This window comes from Pelodiscus sinensis, chromosome 7, assembly GCF_052426305.1.
Source record: "Pelodiscus sinensis isolate ZL-2025 chromosome 7, ASM5242630v1, whole genome shotgun sequence".
In the NCBI taxonomy this organism is placed as follows: domain Eukaryota; kingdom Metazoa; phylum Chordata; order Testudines; family Trionychidae; genus Pelodiscus; species Pelodiscus sinensis.
The window spans coordinates 73,436,054-73,461,463 of NC_143058.1; the positions used below are offsets into that span (position 1 = coordinate 73,436,054).

Below are 25,410 nucleotides of genomic sequence, written 5' to 3' on the forward strand. Positions count from 1 at the left end.
TAAGCCTTTTAAAATAATTCTTTAATAACTCTGGGATTTCTTTTTGTCTGCAAATTGAAAAATGAGCCTTTTCTTAAACACACATGCACTGAATGAATTTGGCTTAGAGCTGTGGCCTCATGATTTACAGAGACTTAGACTGATGCACAGCAAAAGTTAATTGACATATAAACAGAAAAATTGTGATTGGCACAGTGGGGATGGGAATAAGTAGATACTAAATGATTCAGCAAAAGTTTCCTTAATATGTTATTTAGCTAGATTTCTTAATATACTTGATTATTTTACACAGAATGATTTTGAGTCTTGCATAAACTGTGAAAGTCTGAAGAAACACTTCAATGAATTTTTACAAAGCAGCTTTTCTGAATTAAAGTCCTGTGCTCCATTCATTCATACACAACTGCCATAAGCAACTCTAAAAGAACACTGACCATTTAGAATCTAGGACAACTGAAAAACAACAAAACTTGGGCAACAGACATAATACCACTTTAGAGGAATGTTAACTCTTCATTTAACATAAAATAACAGAGTAAAATTCAAGGAGATCAAGCAGTTCAAGTTTGTTCACCTACCAGAGTATTACTACAAAATACTTCGCATTATATTCAAATCTCAAATCAAATAATATTAGGTAAGGAAGACAGCAATATTACATTTTGATTAAAATTGTATATTTGGTATGTAAAATTCAGTTTCAATGCTTGCAAAAGAAATTGCTACATATTTTTTTCAATCCAATTAGATATTTTCCAGTTTCTGATATATTCAATTGAAAAATATATAACTTAAATATTATTTATAATTTCTTCTTAAAGTATTAACCATACTTTAAAGAGTAGTCTAATACTGAAGCCATTGAGACTTTCCAGTAAGAAATAGATTTTTCCATTCTCAAAGCTTAATGTATTAGTAGTAGTATAGTAGAGCCTAGAGGATCCATTGCCGGGTGGGCTGAATCTTCAAGGGATTTGGATTCAATTCTGCCTGTGCCTTGTCATCTGGTCCTAGGTGATGGGTGGTCAGGTTAGCAGGCATCACATGATGGTAGCCCAGGGATAGCCAAATACAGGGGTGGGAACCTTTTTTTGGTTGGTGGCCATACACAAGGGAGAAGCAAAAAACAAACAAACAACCCCCCACCCAAACAAAAAAAAAAACCATGCCCTCAAACATGTGGTCCCCAACTGAGAAGCAGAAAAAAGACACTCCCCTCAAGTGATGGGAAGGAGAATAACCTCCAGAAGAAGAGGCTTGAGGAAACAGCAGCAGCAGGAGCTGGAAGGAACTATGGAGCCCGGCAAAGGGTTGAAGAAATTGGAGTGGGGGAAAAGACTTGTTTTGGTTTAAGTTGATAGCTGAACTGAATGACTGTAATAAACCAGTCCCCAAGAAGGGATGTTATTTGACTTGCACAATAGGCTGGGGACACATTTTAGAGCCTACAGAAGGGGAAATAGAGGCACTGGCAGGGTTCAATGCCAGTTCAAGAGAGACCCTGCTACAAGCATCAAATGAGATTAGGGCATCATGCAAATATATTGGTTATTGACTATTATTGGTTATTGAGCCAGTCCCTGTCTCAAAGAGCTTACAGTTCCAGAGGAACAAAATGACTTCCCCCGGTAATACTGCAATTCTGTGTTAAAGCAGAGACCAGAATCCAGGTTTGTTGGTTTCTGTCCTGAACTCTAATCAGCAGTGAAAGTAACTTAACATTTCTTACAGGTACTGTCCTATCTCAACCCAGGTCCCTGCCAACTCTTTAAATAGCTCCCTGCTGGCTTTTGCCACAGCTCAGCCAGCTCTTGCCAGAGCTGTACATCAGGGCAACCTGGCTTACTTTCACCCTCTAACTCTAACTAACAGTCATTGGTAAAATCTTGCTACTTTTAAAACAGAACAAAATCCCCATCCCACAAACCCTCTCGTTAACTACTATTGGAAAAAAAGAAAAAATAATCTCCTCTCTTGCGAAGTGACTGAAATAAATGGAACTTCAGGCTGGTGTTAAAGTCTATGCTTGTCTTTTAAAGAGTTTTGAAACCATAAACAAACATAATACCCAATCACATAGAAACTGTATTAGTTATATGATTAATAGAAATGTGGTCCTTAAGGAACTGCCTGAGGAGCTAGCTGTGTAATTAGAGTGACCTATATGTCATACTTTACTGGTTTGATAATAAATGATTAAAGGATTAAATGTTAACTTCTACAACGTGTGGTGTTGTGTTTAAGCATAATGTGGCTATTGTTAGTGACTATAAAAACCAAGCACCTGACCGGTTGTGGGTGATATGACGGTTGTGCGTTAAACATCTGGAATGCTCAGAAGTAACATTTTCCTCATCACAGCATTTATAAATGAGGAGTATTACTACAAAAGATGAACCATAGACAGAAATTCTGGACCTAGAATGGATTCCCAATTTCCCCAGAGTTCTGGGGTGTTCAAATGTCAGATTAGGACCATCTCTACTTACTACATTTATTTTAGTAAGTGAAGAGAATGTTGCGGTAGCTAGCAGGAAAGATAAAAAAGGGTCAGTAACCAAAGACAAAAATGTAAGGAAGTGTCTACACATTGAATGAGGGTGTAAATTCTAGAAGGCACTAGTGAATGTTGTGCACTACCTGGTTATGTGGACCATAAGCAACTATAGTATAAGTAATTTGGCAACAGCAGTTTTTAATAGAAATTATAAAAAAAAAAAAACCACTGGAGGAAAACCCAGGTCCTATTGAACTCAGTGGACAAAACTCCACTTAAGGGGCAATTGAAGTCAGTGGGTCGAACTTCACTTAATCCTTCCATTTTAACACAGAAAAAAACAAACAAACTTTCATTGACTTCAGAAAGCATCATGCTGGAGTAGAGATTGCAGGAATAGGTCTTTAGTATACTATTTAGTATTTATCCATAGTGTATTTATAACACTGTATACTCAATGAGAATTGAGGGAATTTAAAATTTCATTGGAAGCGTTCATCAAATTGCAGGACTAGGTCTTCTGTGAATACCTGTTAATATAAATTCTGAGAATGAGGGATGCTTTCTGAGAATATGATGCATAATATTTTGTTACTACATGTAATTATTATTAGCAGTAAGTATTTGAGGAAACTTCAAACTAGGTAAAACAAAAGAGAAATTTCAATAATTTTAATATATCACTTTCAGGTAAACAGCGACTTAGGTCTCATATTCTGTGAAGTTACAATGACAAAAATTACCATAGCACTCCTCATTTTTACAACAGGAATGTCATATTTATTCCTATTAAGAAGCAAAATCTGATCTATGTTTTGTAAAATAAACACAACAGTTTAAAATTTTATGAAAAATAGACTTGCTTACCTTTAGAAGTTTCCCAGTGTACAAAAGTATCAATTAATGACAATCCTTGTTTATAATAAAATGTGGTTAGTTCTAGCCAATCTGCATCCAGAGTACTAACAACAGGACCTTTTCTTGTTATTTTCATAGACAAAACGCCCTCATGATAGGTCCAGCAGGTAGAGTCATCATCAAAAACATTGAAGATTGTGTATAATTTATTATCTGAAGGGAAAAAAAGAGAAAAAGGTCAGGAAAGTGATGCCTTAAAAAAATACAATTAGGCTGTGTCTACACTGGCATGAATTTCCGGAAATGCTTAAAATGGAATACTATTCCGTTTTCAGTTTTTCTGGAAAAGGAGCGTCTACATTGGCAGGCTGCTTTTCCGGAAAAGCCCTTTTTCCGGAAAAGTGTCTGTGGCCAATGTAGACGCGCTTTTCCGGAAAAGAGCCCCGATAGCCATTTTCGTGATCGAGGCTTTTTTCCGGAAAAGACTACTGGGCTGTCTACACTAGCCCTTTTCCGGAACAGTGTTCCAGAATAAGGACTTATGCCCGAGCGGGAGCAGAATCGTTTTTCCGGAATAGCGGCTGATTTTGTACAGTAGAGCGTCGTTGCTTTTCCGGAAATTCAAGGGCCAGTGTAGACAGCTCACAGCTTATTCCGGAAAAGCGGCTGATTTTCCGGAATAAGTGGCCCAGTGTAGACTCAGACTTACTGTATAAATTACAGTTATGTTTGAATATTATTTGCTATTTTTATTACAAAAATCCATTAAGATTGTCAAATTATTCTTCTCTACTTTTTCACCTTTTTGATATAGTGAGAACATTTTGTTTATAATTTTCATGGTTTCCCTGTCAGTTAGTTAGTCACTTTTCTTTGATTGTATGGATCTTTCACACAGCAACATGGCAGGGAAAAAACATGAACCAAAAAAAAAAAAAATTCCCAGTAAAATGTAATTGCAGTACCACAAGAATTGTCAGGATGATTCAAAGGCAGGTGTTTGAAACAACTTTAAACTTTTTTTTTAAAACAGACTGTATTGTGAGTTGACAGTGTTCCTTTAACCCATTAAAATCATTACATTCTTTTAGAGAGTCTACTGAAAAAACATGATTTTTTTCTCCTTTTTCTGTATCTGGACATTAAAATAATGCTGTTATACTAAATACCATAACCACTAAAAAGGGGTTCTAGCTGAATTAATTCCACAAATCCAAACCCCTTAGAGTATGTCTACGCTACAGAGAAGATCAAAGCTGCCACTGTCCATTTTCCAGTGTTCGAATTAGCGGGTCTAGTGAAGACAGCTAATTTGAACTGAGAGGGGCACTCCAGTCAATGCAGGTAGTCCTGCTTCCACGAGGAGTAAGAGAAGTTGAAGGGAGAGTGTTTGACCTTTGACTTCCTGCAATGTGGAAGTCAAGTTAAGGTACTATGACTTCAGCTACACAATTAACGTAGCTGAAGTCGCGTATCTTCATTTGACTTTATCCTGTAGTGTAGACATACTCTTAAAGAACACTGCAGTGGTTATATTAGGCTTTAGATCAATAAATGTTCACTTCATAGGTATATAATTACATACACACATATGCTAGAGATAAACACTGAGATAAACTTCATTTTTGTGACCCCTTTTGACTAACTCACCAACACTCTGCTGAAAAACTGAATCCCTGGAACTACTTCTAACTTTTCTTAACTATGAGCATCTTCAAGCAGCACCATCTAAACCTGCCAGAGAAATGCTTTCTTTCTATCCCGCTACAAAATGACAACTGTCTGAGGTGAAGACGAGGCAATTTGTCTACTCTTTAAAAAAATTATTATTTCATGAGCTCCTCAGAGCTAGAAACAGGATCTCTACATAGGATATATTCCTGGATGTGATGAGGAGTTTGTGGGGAATTTGTTCTGGGACTAAACTATAAGAGTGACTGCACATGGACCTAACTCCCTTTAGTGAATTTGTGCACGGCCAGGAAACAGAATGGAGAAAACTGAAGTAACTGAAGAATACTGAATACCTATATTATTTAGGAAAAACTTAAAAAACAAGGAATAGTCTAGTAGCACCTTAAAGACTAACAAAACATGTAGATGGCATCATGAACTTACAAGTGCACAATCCACTTTTTCAGATGACGGGAGTATTAGAAGTCCAGATCCAAGAATCATTCTACATGTTTTGTTAGTCTTTAAGGTGCTACTAGACGATTAGTTGTTTTTTAAGTTTTGCCTGTTACAGACTAACTTGGCTATCCCTCTGAAACTTATGTATCATTTAGAAAACTCAGAAGTCTAATGTTATTGAAAGCTGTGCAGAAAAGAAAGATAATTGCCACACTCCTCAACTGCTAAGGGAACTGTATGTTCAGTATTATCAGACCCTCGGTATATCTAGCTATTCTTATCAGTGTTGGCTTATTAATGTTCCACTGTTCAAAGCCTTTTTGTTCAAACTGTACTTCTTAATGGTATTGCTATTTACATTGTTTATTTTATACAGATTCTTTATATTCCAACATTATCCTTTAAAATATATATAGCTTTTTTTAAAAGGTGACAATGTCCTTTTTAAAATGGTAAAAAGCAATTCCAGTATTTTTCATCTTTTTATTAGCAAGAACATTTTACTAGCAACTGCTAGTAAAGTCACTTCCTTTTTAAACATCTGCAGTTTAGCTTTTGCAGGGAAGTCATGGACAGCAGCCAAAGTAGATATGACAATTTAAGCAAGAATGTACTTATTAAAAATTGGTTGATTATGTAGAGTTTACTGTGATGGGGTTTGTACTTGACAGGGCTGTTCCCCACTCTGGCACTCCATGTACAGAAGATGGGGGGCAGCAAGAACTTAAAAATACCTTGCCTCTATAGACTCTACTTACAAATCTCCCCAGAGTTACAGATTCTTTGTCACGGCCACCATCAAGTGAATTAAACCCTGAAAACCAGGAAGAAACACTTGAATTTCTTCCCAAGGGGTATTCCAAGCTCTTTTGCCACAAGACAGCTTGAACAAACAAGCAAAGATAGACAAACAACAAACTGTGTCTCTGGTAGCTGACCTCTCAGGCTAGGCAGGCACACACACAGACGTCCTGTTACCTTCCAGGCACAAGAATCAAATCATCACCTTAAAAAAGGTGATTTTAGTAATAAAACAAAAAGGTATACTTGATAAAGCATACTTGGTTGCTACCTGTTTCAGAGCAACTAAGAAAAGAACAGATCAAAACATGAAGAAACCCGGTTTCTTTGGGCTGCAGCTAGATACGGCAGATGGGAAAGGGAAGGCTCATGGAATTCACGCAGAGAAGTTTAACCAAACACAAAAGAAAGAAAATTACCCTGATTGCAACTAAACATACATTCCTCTCTCTACTCATGATCTGTACTGATCTGTACTTCAAGGCTCAATATTTCTTGTAGGCACGGTAATTCCTTTGATTGCTCCATATTGCTTCCTCCAGCTGTAACTTAGAACTCAACCACAAAGAGAAACGGCAAGGTATATATTTATAATTTAAATTTCAGCACTGTATCCCATTGGTTCTTCCAGCTTCCTGTCAACTCCCCTTAAATCTGAGTTTAACTCTTGAGTCACCAAGTGCTGCCCAGCACTCCTCCTATCCATCACGGTACCCCATAATGATTTTTAAAGGGTTGATGTGGGTCCAAGATACCAATTAACCCTTCTGGTTGCACACAGAAGGTGGGGAGTGCTAGAAACAGGGTCACTCGGACAGGCAGTCAAGTTTCACTCCGCTAGACTGCTTGCTGCAACTTCCTATGGCTTCCCAGGCCAGATCCACAAAGGTACTTAAGTGCCCAAGTCCCAGGAGGCATACCTGGGTAGTCGACAAATACCTTTGATGTCGGCAGGGGAGTGTCCAGACTATCGCGCTGAGCCGACAAACAGCTGATCAGTGCGGCAGCCATGTAAATTTAAATGAAGCGGCGATTACTCTGTCCGGTAGCCTAATCTACATGCCTCTGTCGCCAGAGGCATGTAGTCTAGACGTACCCCCAGTGTAGAGGATAGGCTTGGGTCCTCCTTCCAGCCACTGGGAGGGTAGTGTGAAGCCCATGAGAAGGGAATGTGGACTACCTGAAGCCCTGAAAAACCATGTACAGACCACTGGGCTCAGAATTGTGTGTTGCAACTGGATGGAGGGATTGGATATTTGTTTTTGTTGGACTACTATCCCAGATAGGGTCTGGTTCAATATGACATGCTAAAGGGCTGAGCCAGTGGTGCTCAACCTTTTTTAATTCGTGACCCCCAAGGCCAGGAAAACTTTTGTTGAGGAAAAAAAAAAAAAGGCGCTGGGAACATTTTGTTGCGGATCCTTTAATTTAAAGTGCCGGTCTGCTCCCCTGCCACTTCCCCGCCCGCACCGCGTATACATTGGGCGCTGAGCTGGGAAAACAAAATGGTGGCCGGCCCGGTGCTGCGAACCCCCCCCAGGAAGACAGCCAGATCCATGGGTTGCGCACCGCTGGGCTGAGTCACAAGAAGGGGGCTGCAGTGGTCATCAGCAGGAGATGCTAGAGGAGAAGAATCTGCTGCACCATATCCTGCCTTGATGCAGGGACCCACCGGTGAGTTGGCCCTTACTTGTAGTGCTGTGTTCACAGACAACACATGCATACCATAAAGATAGTTTGTCTGGTCTACACTCCGTTTTTTACTAGTACAACTATATTGGTTAGGGCATGAGAAGAGATATAGATAGATTTACTGATATAATTACTCAGTGCAGATAAAGTAGTATAAGCTCCTAGTATGGATGCAGTTATATCTGTTTTAAGGTGCTTATAATGATATTGTTCCTGTACAGTGTAAACCCCTTCATGCCAACATTCAAATCAGGGGCTCATGCTACTTTATCTGTACCAATACTCTTAAGTACTACAACTTAATATAGTTGATGTTTTTGCTTCATGCTTTCATATTTATTCATGTTGGCTGTGTCTACACTGGGCCACTTATTCTGGAAAATCAGCCGCTTTTCCGGAATAAGCTGCGAGCTGTCTACACTGGCCCTTGAATTTCCGGAAAAGCAACGATGCTCTACTGTACAAAATCAGCCGCTATTCCGGAAAAACTATTCTGCTCCCGCTCGGGCATAAGTCCTTATTCCGGAACACTGTTCCAGAAAAGGGCCAGTGTAGACAGCCCAGTAGTTTTTCCGGAAAAAAGCCCCGATTGCGAAAATGGCTCTTTTCTGGAAAAGCGCATCTACATTGGCCACAGACGCTTTTCCGGAAAACGGGCTTTTCCGGAAAAGCAGCCTGCCAATGTAGACGCTCCTTTTCCGGAAAAACTGAAAACGGAATAGTATTCCGTTTTAAGCATTTCCGGAAATTCATGCCAGTGTAGACACAGCCAGGAAGTATGAAATCTTAGTGTAATTATCATTTTGTGCAAATGTTTATGTCTACTAGAATTATTATATACCAGTAGCAATGTATTCAGAATTAGATAGTCAAACCTTGAACATATGTTGTGTTCCTAAAATTTGGCTCTCACAAATAAAATTACATGTCTATCCCTGCACAAGGATTGGGATGAATATGGCATATCAAAATAGGATGTAAATGTGCACAGTGACATGCAGTTAGTTGATTTTTTTTCAAAATGTATGCTTGTAACTTTTTAAAAAAAGGAAGTGGGGGTAATATGACACATTCATAAGGAGTAAGTGTTAAATTCAAATAGTCATTATTTTAGAAATGCTAATAACTTCTATGCACACGCGACTAAGGCTACATCTACACTGCATCCCTCTGCCGAGGAGTACAGGATCTGCCGAAAAAGCTCTCTGCTGTCGGCAGAGTCGCGGCTACACTTTACTTTCACTTTCGACATTAAGCCTGATTGGCACAGTGTCGGAACGTGAGTATGCAAATGAAGCCCGGGATATTTAAATCTTGGGCTCATTTGCACATCCGAAGTGCTTGATTTGCATGCCTCTGTCAGCAGAAGGATGAAGTCTAGACACAGCCCAACAGCTGAAGAAAAGTAAGACAAATCCAGGATAGAAATCTTAAGATTCCCATAAAATTGTTTCCATTTGGGAAATGTCTAAATTGATAAAAAAAAATCCATGTATAGAATGCAATGACAAAATAAGATTTCTCACTTTTTTATTACAATTTTAATATTTATATTTCACTAATCATTGAGACTAATGAAACCTGCTCTTCACTTTGGGAGGGACGACTTAAGCTTTGACTGGTTAAAGGCTCAGCATATTGCACAGCAATCATTTAAATGCAAGTATTAAAAGTAAGTATTAAAAGTAATAGAGGGGCAGTGATGGGGTTTCTACCCTGCACTGGCCCTTTATGGGTAAAACCCAGCCCTGGCAGAGGGCTGAGAGAGCAAAACCCCATGCTGAGGCCAGAGCTGCCAATTAGGGCCCAGCTGGGGCTGCATAAATAAGGGCTCCTGGAGGGAGAAGAACACACACTCTTGCTCTAGCTGGGGAGCAGGAGGGACTTGGCTGCCAGGGAAGCTGGAGGCTTCCTGAGACAGGGCAATGCTGGGAAAAGGCAGGCAGAGCTGCAGGGCCAGAGGCAAGGTCTGAGTGTACTAAGGCTACAGGGAAAGAGCCAAGATAGGAAAATGGAAGCAGGTCCACACCCCTTGCCAATGATGAGTGGCCATTCCAGACTGCAGTTTGCCAGGGCTAGAAGATAACTAGCAGTGGGTCACTGATGCAAGGTGGGTATGTGGGAACTGGGGGTTCCCTGGAAGGGGAGGACCCCAGAGTGCAGACACACAGGATTGTTGATAAACCAAGGAAGGAGATAAGAGACAATTGTAGTGGGCACTGCTGGAGGGCAGTGTCCCGAGGGGGATGCCGCAGTCTGGGAGTGACGCGGGTCCAGTGTCTGATCTGAAACAGAGCCGAGTGATAAGGGAGACACCAGCCAGAGAGAGGTGCCCTGCTGACAAGAGCTAATTCCCAGAGCTACCAGCAGGAAGAGCCAGGGCGGTGAGTTCTGCCCCGTGATAGGGACATTGCTATTCTTTGCAGTCCTTAAATTAAGGAGAGTTCTTGCTTCTTAGCAGGAAAGTGAAAAAATTGCATTTGAATTTAATTAGAATGTTTCCGGTACATAACGGAAGAATTCACTATGCTAAATAGTCATTTAAAATCCCATCTATTAGGTATCAGATGGGCAAGATTGACAGGTGAAAGAAGGATTGACAGACTAAAAATACCTAACTAGGGAAACTCATTTGTTCTTCTCTCTGTTTCCCACAAAGGGCACATTTCAATAGAAAAAAGGTCTGTTCTTAACTTGTGTTATCTACACATGGTAACTAATAAAAGATCCTAGGGTATATCTAGACTACATGGCTCCGTTGACGGAGCCATGTTAATTAGTTTATTCGGCATAGTCCAGAGTTTACCTCAAACTGATAACTCATATTACAATTACAAATTACCATGTCTTCACTAGGGTTGTGTCTAGACTACATGGCTCCGTCGATGGAGCCATGTAAATTAGTTTATTCGGCATAGTCAAAGAAGCAGAGATTTAAATAATCCCTATTTCATTAAAATAAACATGGCCGCCGCACTGTGCCGATGATCAGCTTATCCGACACAGCGCAGCAGTCTAGACGCAGATCTGTTGGCTGGGGAAGCCTTTTCCGACCGATCCTGTAAACCTCATTTTTGAAACGTTGATTGGGAAGATAGGTGCATGCTGTCATAGAGTCTATGTGAGCTCTTATGAACTCAAGGGAACTCAAGTAGATTTTGTTCATTGATAATGAATCCTAGAGACTGAAGGAAGGCCTTTGTGAATCTGATCATGACCTCAGATGCGGCAGTTGTCCAAATAAGAGAAGATTGTGATGCCTTCTCGATTAAGGTGTTCTGCTGCAACTGCCAGGGTCTTAGAAAAGATTCTGGGGGCAGAGAAGAGTCCGAATGGGAGGACTCTGTATTGGAAATGGTCTGATGCTACTGTAAAGCGTAGGAAACATGTACGTGCGCAATATATTGTGATATGGAAGCATGCATGTTGGAGGTTGAGGGCTACAAACCAGTCACCTCTGTCCAGTGTGGGAATAATCATGGTGAGCATAACTATTTTGAAGCGCTGCTTGTGCAGGTATCTATTCAGTTGACGGAGTTCTAAAATAGGCCTCCAATCCCCTGTTCTCTTTTTGGTGAGAAAGTAATTTGAGTAAAACGCTCTCCCTTGGTATTATTTGGGAACCCGTTCTATGGCTCCTATGTTGAGAAGATGTTTGACTTCTTGGCAGAGCATGGTTTTGTGAGAAGGGTCTCTGCAGAGAGAGGGAGAAAGTGGGGAAGTTGGGGCTTTGATATGAAAGGGATAGTTTACCCAGAACTGATGAGTTCTAAAACCCACCAATCTGTGGTGATTGCTGCCCACTAGTTGTAAAAAGGGCACAAATGGTGGTGGAAGATATTGGATTCGCCTGGCACTGGTGTGGAGGGGAGGTTGGGTAGACCCTCAACAAAATTTTCAAACATTTTCGCGCTCCAGACATTGATTTCGGCCTCCGCGGCCCGGTTCGGCATTTTCGGCTTCAAAAGTCGATTTTGGCCATTGCGGCCTGGCATTTGTGGATGTCGATTTCGAGCTGCTCAACCCTTCAACTTCATATTGCTAACTGCACAGCCCTATTTGTGAATCACGACTTTGACAATTATGCAAAACTGACAGAGCTCATGCACCATCTCCCAGATGATAAAGACACCCATCTTCAAAGCCATCATTAAAGAGGGATATAGTATATCTCGCGTAGCCCTGCAGATCGCCCTCAATGCCGCTGACACCGCAGCAAGAGATATGGCAATGTCCATAGTAATGAGACGCTCATCCTGGCTTCAAGCAGTGGGAGTTCCTAGGGACCTACAGGCCAAGGTAGAAAACCTACCATTCAATATGGAAAAATGGTTTGCTGCAAAGACCAATGAAGCTTTGCATTCTAGCAAAGATTCAGGCACCACGTTATGTACATTGGGGATGAATACCTTCCCCCCCATTCCCCACCCCCACTGAAGGAAATGCTGTAATCCCTACCAAAGACATAGGGACACAACCTTTGGCAGACAGCAGCAGCACCAACCATTTGACCAAACTCAATTCAGACCTTGAAACCAATGAAGAAGTGCCCCAAACACATGCTCTTCCATGACTCAGGCCTATTTATTTATATATTTAGGTGTGTCGCATCTTGGAGCTGTGCGGCAGTAAACTGTCTGACTAACTATATACAAACTGAAGTAAAATCACTTTTTTTTTTAACTATGAACTGTTTAACAAAGGAAAAACTAACAGGAATAGGTAAGTCTACAATATCTATCTACATTTTCTTTCTTTTGCTTCAGAAGTGATGGAAGGAGAAGAGAGGCTGGAGCTCCATTCGTAGCCAAGAGTGGCGAAGAAGGAACTGACAGGAATCAGGCTGCACTTGCTAACTTCAAAAGTGGGGGCAACACATGCACAAGAGACTGGGGACTGCTGTAAAATTTCGATCTGTGGTGCCGGGACGAGCCTGACACCAACAGTAGAACACCCACAGGGACATCACTTGAAAAAGAAATATTGTTATTAAGTTCTGCTTTATAATTGTTATCTTTTTTTCTATAACTCAGTGTAATTATGCAGCTCCTGCAATAAACAAGTACTGTTTTATTACCTTCTTTTCGTGATTTAGTAGGGCTGGAGCTGCCTTCTTTTCCAAATTGGAAATCAGTATCCTGTAACTGTCCCCTTTCTGGCTGAATTTCTTCCTCTGAATGGTCAGTCATCTGAGAGTGAAATAAAGTGCCTTCATTCCAGTTTTTATAGTTTTCATCATAATTATATTTCCTGTGCTCTCTACTCCTGATGAATAGTGCTGATTCAGAGTCCACATTTCCATCTGTATTTGTGCCATTACAAAATTTAGGTTGAGGAAAATGCTGTGTTATAAATCCAACAAACTTCTTCCCTCTTTTAGCAGCTTCATTGACCTGTATGTATAAAACAAAATGATTCTGAAACTTCGTGAATTTACAAGTACCTGTAGTAGATAAGAAATTTCTATGATATACATATTCATAAATTAAAATGTTGATTTGGAAGCAAATATCTTCAAGACACAATGTACTTATGGACTGCTGAGTTCTAAAGTTATTATTTTAAGGCAAATACCAGCTTGATTCTACAAGCTCTCCATGTATTGAAGTCAATAGGAATTCTGCAAACAGTGTACTTTTTATGATTAGACCAAGAAATGTGTTGAAATAACAGCTAGTAACACTAACTTAAATGTATATACAGTACAACTCTTTTATTCAGCACTCAGTTAATGAGAAGGCTCAATTAACTGCTATTTCTGATATCTCCCAATACAAATCTTCAGTCTAATAACTGGGACTAGTATACCCCTAACACAACATGTAATTGCATATTCTGCATTCTGCTTTTATGAAAAAGAGGCAGAAGACAAGTAAGCAAGCTGAAATCAGGGATTCATTCAAAAAAGGAGCTTCCAGGGTAATTACAGATTCAGCCCAAACTCGTACACCTACAATGATAATTGATGTTGAAGGTGACGAACCATGAAGCACTGCAAAATCCTGAAGTATCTTCTGAATCATAAAGCAAAATTATATTTCTTTCAGTCTCGCTTTAATGTTAAGTGTATTTTTAGTGATCTGGGTATACGCCATGTGCTGCCCAGAACTTTACCTAAGTGCTTCAATAAACCAACCTCTCTGCAGTGCACTCGAGGTTGGACCCCTCTCGTCCAGCACCCTCGGGACTTGACCGGTCTCAAAGGAGGGAGTTTGCTGGATTCAGGGGAGGTTGGCCCCTCTGCTGACAGATTCCAGGCTCTCCTGGGATCTGTCAGCAAATAGCCAAAGATCCCCTGCCCCTGGGCCACTAGGCTCCCAGCTCCTCGGCCAGCTCCACAGCTGCTGGGGCTCCACTGCACCAAGGCCACCGGGGCTCTGCTGCTCTGGGTCCGCTGGTGCTCTGCTGTTCAGTTTTGAAAAGATTTACTGTACAAGTAATCAAAAATAAATATTTCTATAAAACCAACACTTTGGCACCACCTGTTGTAATTTACAGAATGAGATGAGACAATTTATTTGAAAATTACTCTACCAATATCAGTTTTATTTGAAAATATTATTTAACAAGGAACAAGGGAATATACATCTTCAGATTACAACACAATTTCTAGAAGGAACTTCCAAATCACATATCCCTACGAAAAGTTCGATGATAGTTGCCTGAACCATGAAAAACAACAAAATAAAGGCCATCAGAGGAAACCTTTGTTTGAGTTAAACGGGTTCAAGACAAGTGTCCTAAACAAAAAGAAGTGCTGAAGGAGAAAAGGCAACACTTCCTTCTTACATAAGCAAATGCCTTGTTAGTTTTTATAAGCCAGAAAACTTGAAAACTTGAAAACTGAAAATAATTAACCTGTAAATGTAAATACATACGTTAGTTAAAAATCCTGCGAGCAGAGAAGTTAAAAAAATTGCTAAAATTGCCATACCTTTTCTAACAATCCTTTCACTACCTCATTTGTCAGTGTTTCATACGTTAAAGGACATTCCTCAATCACAAGCCTGGGGTGTCTTTGTCTTCTGGGTGCTGTATGCTTCTGGCTGGAACACAGAAAGAAAGCAGTCTTTGTCAACTGCTTGCTGCTAACTTGCACAAAATGCTTCCATGTAGAATTCTTTTCTTTTTTGAAAAGGAAGTTATGAATGAAATCTTGGCAATACTTTTTCACACTTCTGCTTAGAAGTGACCCTTCCCCATGATTACAAAAAGTATTAGGTACTGAGCCTTACTGGGAAAGAAAACATATTCATACTTAATATAATTTTTGTTTGTAAGTTCTGTGTATTCATTTTTGGAAAATTCCTGTGGAAAGAAAATAGGAATCAAACTTTCTTTTTAGAAGTGCTTTAATGATGTTATCTTATGAACAGCTGGGTAAAGAGCATAGGGGCAATTGAAGCATATATGGAGTATCCCCCTAGAAGCATAGAACTTCTAGAACTTAGAACTTGCATCCAGGGATGAAGGACAGAGCACACGGTGTTCATTTGTACCACTATTGTATTCCCTTTTCGCAGGTGCACAAGAAGTGGGACAGAAGGAGGGTAGGCAAAACTAAACTATGGAATGTTTCCAAAAAGTCACGTTACATGTCGTTCTTCCTGTGCAAAGCAGAATGAGAAAAAGTGTGCACTCACTTGGACAAGTACCTAAAAATACAGGAATTCCCTTGATCATTCTTACACGTTCAAGAGTGATTGAAAAAGACTTCTGCAGAGTGGATAAAATCAGAGTATGTTAAAAAATATTGTTAAGAAACACTAAGTGATCTCCTTCATCTAATCCTGTGGACACAGATTTAAAAGGTAAAGTATGCAGCTTGCACAAAAATTGTATCTGGTTAGATTTAAGATTAAGAAAATAGGGGAAGCAGACCAAGATGTTCATTCACAAAAAAACAGTATGTATAGCAAACCCTTTGTTTTTCTACCATGAAATACAAATACCTTGAAATTCCCAATAAGTGGATTAAGGACTGGAGCAAAGGGTCTCCCACCTCCCAAGACAATACCCTAATCAGTGGATTAAGTTATGAGGGCATCCTTCCTACCCATCCCCAATGTCAGAGGCGGATATAGGGCAGAGCGAGTGGGGCGGCCGCCCCGGGCCCCATGCTTCAAGAAGCCCCACGCATGCACGTGATGCCACTGTGCATGCGCCGTGTCAAAGGGGGGGCCCCGTGAAATTGTGCTGCCCTGGGCCCCGCAAAATCGTCATCTGCCCCTGCCCAGTGTGATACTGGTTGGCCATGTGCCAGTTCAAGCCAATGTCCCCATGATTCAATTCAATACTGACAAATAAGTAGCTGGAATCAGTCTAGTTCACCTGTATATTAATATTGTTAACATAGGCATTAGAATGAAAAAAATGTGTTTAGAGTTTAGATTTTATGGAATGCTTGTAAAATGCTACCTGGATTAATCTCATTTAACATAGTTGAGCATTTGTATTGTAAGTCTCTGTTACTATGTGAATCACCAGACAGGCAAAATATATTAATTAAAGATATTAATTAGTGTGAAATTCTGGTATCCAACTAAAGGTGTTATGGCCTGCCCAGCAGGGAAGACTCATCAACACCGGATTAACTACTGTGGAACATGAAAACAATGAAACAATTTGATTTCTCTCCCATCTCCTCTAAAGATGGGTCATGCAAATGAATTCCTCCCATCAGTTGACTTTGCAACTCAGAGCTTAAGTGGGGAAGGGACTAAAAACCCCTAATAAGAAGTAACTATATCTCTATGATGCTTGGACTTTGTGGGGCAAGGTTTTTGAAGCATAAGCAAAAAAAACCCTGATGCTTAGCATGGATTATCCCTAAAGGATATATAGAGTTTGCTTCTGTTATCTTTTGACATTTAAGATTGCAACTCATTTTGTGTGTATGTCATCTGGGTTAGCCTTGTACAGATCTCTTATTTCCTTTTCCTATACAATAAGCCTTTAGATTATTTATTATAGGACTGCCTACAAGCACTGGTTTTTGTGTGAGAACTAAGGTGCAATTGACTGGTCTTTTGAAACTGGAAGAAACCTTAATATTGCTATGATTCTTGGTGTAAAGGACCATCTATCACAAAGGTATGCTAACCTAAGTGGCAAGACAGATTGGAGTACCAAAGGAGACTGTATGTGACTCCACATTAAGGCTGTTTTATTACAAGTTTACACTTGATAATTGGTTGGTGAAATCTAATTATAGATCTCAGAACCAATTTAGGGTTTGTGTCCTGTTTCTCTACAATCTCCCTTGAGGCTGGTACTTATGCTGTTGAGCCAGTGCAGGACAGCTTGATGTCAGTCTTCTTGCTAAAGTTCATAGGTACCGTAACTCAAAAGAGATTTTTCTGGCTTACAAAGATAAATACTTCTCTGTAGTCTGCTTAACTCACCTAAAACCAGAGGGAGGGCTTAGAATACACTCCTCTGACCAGCATTTCCCATTGGCTAGTTCCTTGCATAGCCTGCCTGTCTTTGCAAATGACATTCCAAGGTGCCTATCTCTCCCCATGCATTGTTCAGGAGTCTAGACTCCCAATTCAGACTTTGAATTGCAGTGATTTATACAGGTACCCAGAAGGTAGGTGATGGAAAGCTCAATGTCGCAATGCCTAAATCCTTTCAAGCAGTCAGCTCTTGGTTCATCCTTGAAGGTGTTTTCTAATGTCCTGATTAGCATTAAAAGTTAAAAGGAATGCTTGTTAAAATCCATTTGGAATTTTTTAAAATATTAATGAAGCAATGTATTCTATGTAATTAAATTCAAATAATTTTTCTCCTCGGCATATGTTACCTTAATTTAAGTCGTGATAGTACCACTCGATACAAATAACTTGCAGAAAAGTGCTTTCTTCGCCCGATAGGTAATATAATAGGATGAATTGCTCCTACAACATATCCTTTGATGTAATACTCTTCCACTTTTGTTGCTATGTCCAACACAGAACTGATCTTGATAACTTCTGGATTCGAGGATGCTAAAGAAATTGAATGAACAGAAAACATGGACATTAGGCACAAGTGTTACCCAGTATGCAAATGTTCATACATATAAATAATCTACTTGCCTATATCTTACGATAGCTGTACAGATATACAAAATATAGCAGATGCATAGTTAATCAGGAATTATGTTGGAATAGTAAAAACAGTGATAAATTTATACATCTTACAAAACAGAAAGATTATAGTAACTTTTAATTAGTTTGGAAACGATATAATGATCTGTCTGGCTTTATTAATACTGTATAAGAGCTGTGTCAGCATTTCCTTCCTGAGGAAAAGGAATAGGATGAAAAGGGAACAGAACAAAAACTGTTTCTAAAATGGGGATACAGACTTTGTTGCACTGGTTTACTTTGAATCAATTGTTAAATTAATTTGGTTAAAATAGTGCAAACTTCTGTGTGGACACTGATTTTGCTTTGAGTAGCTTGAAATAAGTGTGGGTGAGAGTGAAATAAGTATCCATGTAGAGGTTTGCTCCAGCTTAACAAAACCAATTTCAAAATCACACATTTAGTTATACAGTTCACCTTTCTTGCACAGATAAGACCACAGACACTTTAATATCATGCTTATCCCTGCCCAAATTAAATCTAATGGTGTGCAGCAAGGGGTCATATTATGTCATCAGTGTTAGCAGACTTTCTCCTGGTCACAGTGGGGAGTTGTGCTCAAACAAACTGTGAAGGCTCAATACAGTCAAATTTTCCATTTGAATTAGCAGAAACACAATACTTTTGGAGGCACGTTTCATTTTGTGCTGGGGATGACCCATAGCTTTTGTACAGCTAGAAAGAATTGTTTTGTGATGTTCACAATTTGAAATATTTGTGCATGGGCGATGGTCTAATTTTCAGAAATGCTTAGTACTTGCTGCTACCCATTGGCTTCAGTTGGAGATGTGGATGCTCAGCCTCTATGAAAATCAGGCAATCGGTATTTACAGAAGGCAGATCTACTCTTCTCATTTGCAGTCCCAGAGACAGTTGTCAGTATTATGTTTATGATCCCTCTGCGCAACTGTGGATTCTAGAGAGGAGATTGTTTTGACTGGAATTTGACACTCTTCAGCAGTAACACCTGTTGCAAGGCCTTTAGTTCATTTTAGAGTTCTTACAGTTCTTAGTTTTTTCATGATACTTTTGGTGAATGAAGAGAAGGAAAGGATAATGTTGTTCAATAGCATCCATGTGTGTCTCAGAATGGAATTAAACGCCAAAACCATGATGGCAATTTTAGGAAAAAACACTTTTTAAGTTCTGGTTTAGGATTTTTCATTGTATGTCTCTCTCCCTCAAAAGAAAATAACCTAAGTTGAAATGAATTCACTCTTCTTTGCTTTTACATTGGCCTCTTTGATATAAAGAGGAAAAAGTACATAAACCACAATGATAATATTCCATATACCACTTTGTATATGGTTCAATTCAGGTCCTCTGTCTCCCTTCTTAATCACCTCCCCAGAAAAGAGATGAGTTCTAGCATGTTATACTCGTGGCACCATGTCTTCTCCCCAGATGTAAAGGGTCTAACATACAGGTCAGAGAATAGACCCAATTTTCATATTTGATGTAAACACACGTAGAATACGATACTGACCATGACAACAACAGGGAGCCCTGTGACCCCTTAAAGACCAACAGATTTGTTTGGGCATGTGCTTTCATGGGCAAAGGCCACCTTATGAGATGCATCAGATAGGGTATGTCTACACTACAGCGCTAATTCGAACTAACGCATCCAGACTAAAAAACTAGTTCAAATTAGCGTTTTGCTAATTCGAACTAGCATGTCCACACAGAGTAGACCCTGAACCGGGGTTAAGAATGGTCGGAAGCAGTGCCGGCAGGGCATCAGATGAGGACTTAGAGCGTGGAGCTGCTGCCTCAGGCTAGCCGAGGGCTGTGCTTAAAGGGACCCGACCCCCACCCCGGACAGACAGTTCTCAGGAGTGCCCACACTGGGCACATCACAGCACTCGGCCGTCAGACCGGCTGCACTTGCCGCAGGCTGCCATCTGGGGAGAGGGGGCAATTGGGGGGCTGCAGGAGAGCTTCCACCCCCAGAATCCCGCAGAGCCAGCCCAGTCCTCCCCATCGGGGGCTCGTACCCCATTCCTCCCTCACCTCCTTCCACTTACCCTTCCCTAGCCCCCCTTCCTGATGTACAAAATAAAGAAAACGTGTGGGCAAAAATAGAATCTCTCTTTATTGAACAAAACTCGGGGAGAATGGGAAAAGGAGGTGGGAGAGGGGAAGAGAGAGGGTGGGAGAGGGGAGGGCAACTAAAATGATCAGAGGTTTGGAAGAGGTCCCATATGAAGAGAGGCTAAAGAGACTGGGACTTTTCAGCTTAGAAAAGAGGAGACTGAGGGGGGATAGGATAGAGGTCTATAAAAGCATGAGTGGGGTGGAGAGGGTGCACCAAGAAAAGTTCTTCATTAGTTCCCATAATAGAAGGACTAGAGGACACCAAAGGAAAGGAATGGGTAGCAGGCTTCAAACTAGTAACAGAAAGTTGTTCTTCACAAAGCAAAGAGTCAACCTGTGGAACTCCTTGATGCAGGAGGCTGTGAAGGCTAGAACTAGAACAGAGTTTAAAGAGAAGTGAGATCAAGTCATGGAGGTTGGGTCCATGGAGTGGTATTAGCCAGGAGGTAGGAGTGGTGTCCCTGCCCAAAGTTTGTGGAAGGCTGGAGAGGGACGGCACGGGACAAATGGCTTGGTCACTGTCTTCGGTCCATCCCCTCCAGGGTCCCTAGGGTTGGCCGCTGTCGGTAGACAGGCTACTGGGCTAGATGGACCTTTGGTCTGACCCAGTACGGCCATTGTAAGCTCAGGGCTCAGGGTCGGGGGTCTCAGTGGACCACCTTGATTTTCATGTACACCTGCTCCTGGGTGGCCAGGCTGGCAGCTGTCCTGCCCTAGACGGCCACTTTCCTGTGCCTAGTGCAGAGGTCATGGACGAAGTCCACGATGTCCGCACTAGACCAGGCGGGTGCCCGCCTCTTGCGGTCCCGGGCAAGCTCCCGGGAGCCACCAGCCTGGTCCCAGGAAGAGGGGGAGGGCTGGGGGGCATCGGGTGGCTGGCTCGAGCCGTGCCAGGTGCAGGGTCTGCTAGCTGGGTGCTGGCAGGCTTGCACCTGGCCTGGGCACCGTAGCCAGCCCGTGCCCCTTTAAGGGGCCCGGGGCCGGGAGGGGGGCAATAGAGTTACCCTGGTGTTGGCCAGAGTGGCCACCAGGGAAAGCTGTGGAGGGCTAGCCTCCCACTAGTTCGAATTAAGGGGCTACACACCCCTTAATTCGAACTAGTAAGTTCGAACTAGGCTTAGTCCTCGTACAATGAGGTTTACCTAGTTCGAACTAAGCGCTCCGCTAGTTTGAATTAAGTTCGAACTAGTGAAGCGCTAGTGTAGTGCCTATCAAAGTTAATTTGAACTAACGTCCGTTAGTTCGAATTAACTTTGTAGTGCAGACATACCCATATAGACTAGCACAGCTACCCCTCTGATACATGACCATGACACTGTCTCATCAACTTTTTTTGGATCTAGTGGATAAGTTTAAATTTGTTGTATCTATTCTTGGCTCGATCATTGATCGTCAGTGTGGCCTGTGAAGTCTCAATCTATCCTTCCCTTGCTCTTCTTTGAGAATGGGGGATGGTATTTATATGTATATGTCACAAGGTCTAATGAGTTCATGTTTGTACAGTGCTTTGAAAAATTACAACACTGTGTAAATACTAAGAATTATTAAATCCTATTCTGGGGGAAAGCCTGACATCTGGTGTGCCCTCTGCCACAGGAATCTTGCTAACACATGGCAGATTTCTGACGACAGATGGACAGCACATTGTGGGGAACATTCTTTTGCTCCTTTGGGCAGGAACAACATGCATCCTTGCATATGCCCTGATGGCAAAAAAAGCGCTAGTGGATACAAATCTACATACTCCCACTAATAGAAATTACGCCCCCTTGGGGACATGATGCAAGGGGCTGTTGTGTTATATGGCTGTACCTTACAATTCACTATTGTACAGTGCAAATACAACATTACTCACTACTTGTGTACATGTGGGACATAGGAAAAGAGGCCCATTTCAAACCTGTTTTTCTCCCAGCACTTTGCATGCTAGATGACAGGATTTAGGATTTAGCCCTAAGTGAACAGAGCCACAGGATTCCTAAACATAGTTCCTTTAAGAACACTTTGCTTAGTGAAGCCAATGGACATGTTCAGGTTTACTGAAAGCACACATGATGTAGCTTAGGCTACTTCCAGACTGCATCCCTCTGTCTGCAGAGGGATGCAAATAAAACTTTGAAAGTGCAAATGAGCCCGGGATTTAAATATCCCGGGCTTCATTTGCATACTCGCGTTCTGGCGCTGTGCCGCTCATGCGCCATTTCGAAAGTGAACGTTTTTTTGAGGAGTACAGGATCTGTCAAAAAAGCTCCCTGCTGTTGGCAGAACCATAGCTACAGAGCACTTTCACTTTTGAAATGGCGCGTGATCGGCATAGCGCCGGAACATGAGTATGCAAATGAAGCCCAGGATATTTAAACCCCGGGCTCATTTGCACTTTCTAAGTGCTTTTTTTGCATCCCTCTGCTGACAGAGGGATGCAATCTGGAGGTAGCCTTAGACTGCATGCCTCAGTCAAAAAAGTAGGTATGTGTAAAAAATGGCCCATTTCCCTCACATTGCAAATTGTTGCAACTATTCTAAATTTTAAACAATTTCTATCTTGTTGTGTTCCTCTCATAACAGCCAAACAAAACTGTTACAATAACATAACTCAGAAGTTACAAATTTTAAAAGGTGATAGCAAACCAATTATAAATATTATATCTATATCTAATCTAATCTATATCTATATCTATCTATCTATCTATATATATATCTGTGTTTATAGAAAGTGATAGGCACTTTATATTATCTGAAATTTCAGCACGCTGAAATGAAGAACATAGACACAGGTTTACCCTATCTTCTAAAAGAAGAGACATGAAGGACAAATAATGCACTGTACTGAGTGTGGGACAATGCTAGTGATTCCCAGGTATGTGTTTTAATTGGCCATCAAAATACTTCGGACATGCTGCTTAGGTGAGCTACACCCCATAGCTGTGAAGATAAAATTGGCAATGGTCAGAAATGGACAGTTAAAACCACAATCGGGTAGATTCGCTCCCATTCATTCCATTCCCTTTATACCACTCAAGTGGTGCAAAGTGAAGACTGATTGACTGCATCTTCCTTCCTAGAGATTCTCCTGGTGTGGGAGAGCTTCCAAAGGGCAGGGAGGCTGTTCTAGGCCATCATTCCTGCACTTAGGAAAGGGCACGTTGGGGACAAGAATTTGAGGCCAGATCACAGTGTGCTATAGCTCTGCCTAGCTGGTTGAGAGTTCTGAAGCTACTCTAACCAGTGTGAGGGCTTGATAGAGAATCAGTGAACTTTAATAGTCTTCCTGATGAGCTCTTTATTCTCTTTCTTTGAGCATAAACTTGGCAAGTTAAACTCTGGCACACTAGCTTTAAATATAATGTTAATTGTCCTTGCTATACTTTCATCTCAATATACAATTACATATGTAAAGTAGGGATAGAAAGTTTGTAAAATAAGATTTTAAAATGTTTTTTACATGTTAGGCATGATATTTTTCCTCACGCAGCAGAAACTGAAAGTGCTATGACGACAGCAATCAGATCTCTGACAGGGTGAGATTCATGTTGCTCAAAAGTGAGACAAGCTTGTTGATCATAAACTATATTCATTGAGCTTTTAATAGAACTCCTGTTAGCCCAAAATACTGTTATAACAAGATGCAGGATGGAGCTGATAGTTTAAATGAAGGAGAAAAGGTATTGGTTCCCAACAGACCCTACAGTAAGTTGGTCACTCCCTGTATTTCATGATTAAAACCTAAATTCTAGTTTGGAATTTTCCTAGTAAAAGAGAGTGAGAGAAAGTGTGTACCGAGATAATTTGTTTGTATATGTGTGCATGTGTAAACCTAGCTCTGAATGACAGAAACTTAGAAAAAGGTACAGAAAAACATAAAATATATGCACACAGCTGACATTGTTTTACACAGACAGGCCTCCATTTAAACGTAAGTGCCTAAAGTTAGACTCTTAAATCTATATTTAGGCAACTAACTAAAAGTGACCTGAATTTCAATGTTGAGCACCCATAAATCCCAATGAAGTGAATACTAAAGCTAGAGGTACTAGGCAGCATTGAGTATCAAATCACTTTTAGTTAAGTGCTGAATATGGATTCATGAGTCTAACAATATGCACCATGGTTTGAAAATGTGGTCATAATTTTTTGCAATATGACACAGGGTTATTTTGCATTGTAAGGGTAAAATAACCACTCTCCCCACCACTCTAGCTATATATTTAGTTTAACATTGAAAACAACTGTCTCCTTTAAAACAAATCCTTTTCAGGATGTTTTCCTAAGCCTTTATGTAAATACAAATATTATTTAGAACACAATGAACTATTTAGAAACTCTAAACAAACTTCAGTCAAGGAACAAATTTTTATTATCCTACATATCCATTGAAATACAGCAGTAGATAGTTAGTTTATATATTATATAACCCAGCTCTAGTCCTAGAGTATACTGTTACTACTACTTCTCAATACAAAGAAGTTTTGTTTCCTGAACCAAACACATGAATGAACAACTCCTCTTTCTAATTAAAAGCTAGAAATACTGTTGGTTGTCAGTACTATAATTTAGTACATTGTTATGTTTTCTATTCATCAAGTCATGCAGCTTACTTAATCATCAACACTTCAGTATGTATAAACATGAACATTAATATAATCCGGCAATTCAAATACATAGTTCAACAGAGGTCTGAATTCTATATTTATTAAAATATTCCTGTATCAAGACACATAATGTCACATTTTCCCCCTTTTGACTCTTTCTACTTATCAGCATATTTACTTTAAATCTCTGCCATCAATAACATCTAGTAAAACTGTTAGTTATAAAATGTGAGGTCTAACAAAGTAACTGCGGCACAGAGCTATCTGTTCTCAGAAGGCAGCCATCTGGGTTTGTTTATTTGTGTTTTCAACTTTCTAGAATAGGGAATTACTCTGTTAGAAACGGAACACCCTGTAATGGAAGTATTCCACAGAATACTGTCTTCCTCTAATTATACATAGAAATTTTAAGTTTCATTTCAAGCAGTATTTTAAAAGACCCTTAAGAAGTAGAAAGAATTTAAAAATAGGATAATAAAAAACGGAATCTATAAGAATCTTACTAAAATGTCTGCAATAAGGTTGAAAAAAATGTTTCCTTAAAGCATTTTAAAAGTTATTTCTATATAAAGTAATGAGCTATGACTGCAGGTCTTTGGAAGCTGAATAAATT

General features: G+C 40.3%; 1 protein-coding gene across 8 annotated transcripts in view; it reads right to left on the bottom strand.

Annotated features, from left to right (window-relative positions):
* Window positions 1–25,410, bottom strand: part of RFTN2 (raftlin family member 2) — an 84,974-nt gene that overhangs the window by 58,432 nt on the left and 1,132 nt on the right. For all 8 annotated transcript variants that reach the window (XR_003088305.3, XR_012905399.2, XM_006117922.5 and 5 more), the window contains exons 3-6: window positions 17,787–17,970; window positions 14,916–15,027; window positions 13,059–13,374; window positions 3,365–3,568 (exon numbers count right to left, since the gene is read on the bottom strand). Coding sequence is in view for 6 of the 8 variants with exons in the window: in XM_006117922.5 (XP_006117984.3) it covers window positions 3,365–3,568; window positions 13,059–13,374; window positions 14,916–15,027; window positions 17,787–17,970 (816 nt within the window). In the remaining 2 variants the exon portion in view is untranslated. The remainder of the gene's footprint in view (window positions 1–3,364; window positions 3,569–13,058; window positions 13,375–14,915; window positions 15,028–17,786; window positions 17,971–25,410) is intronic.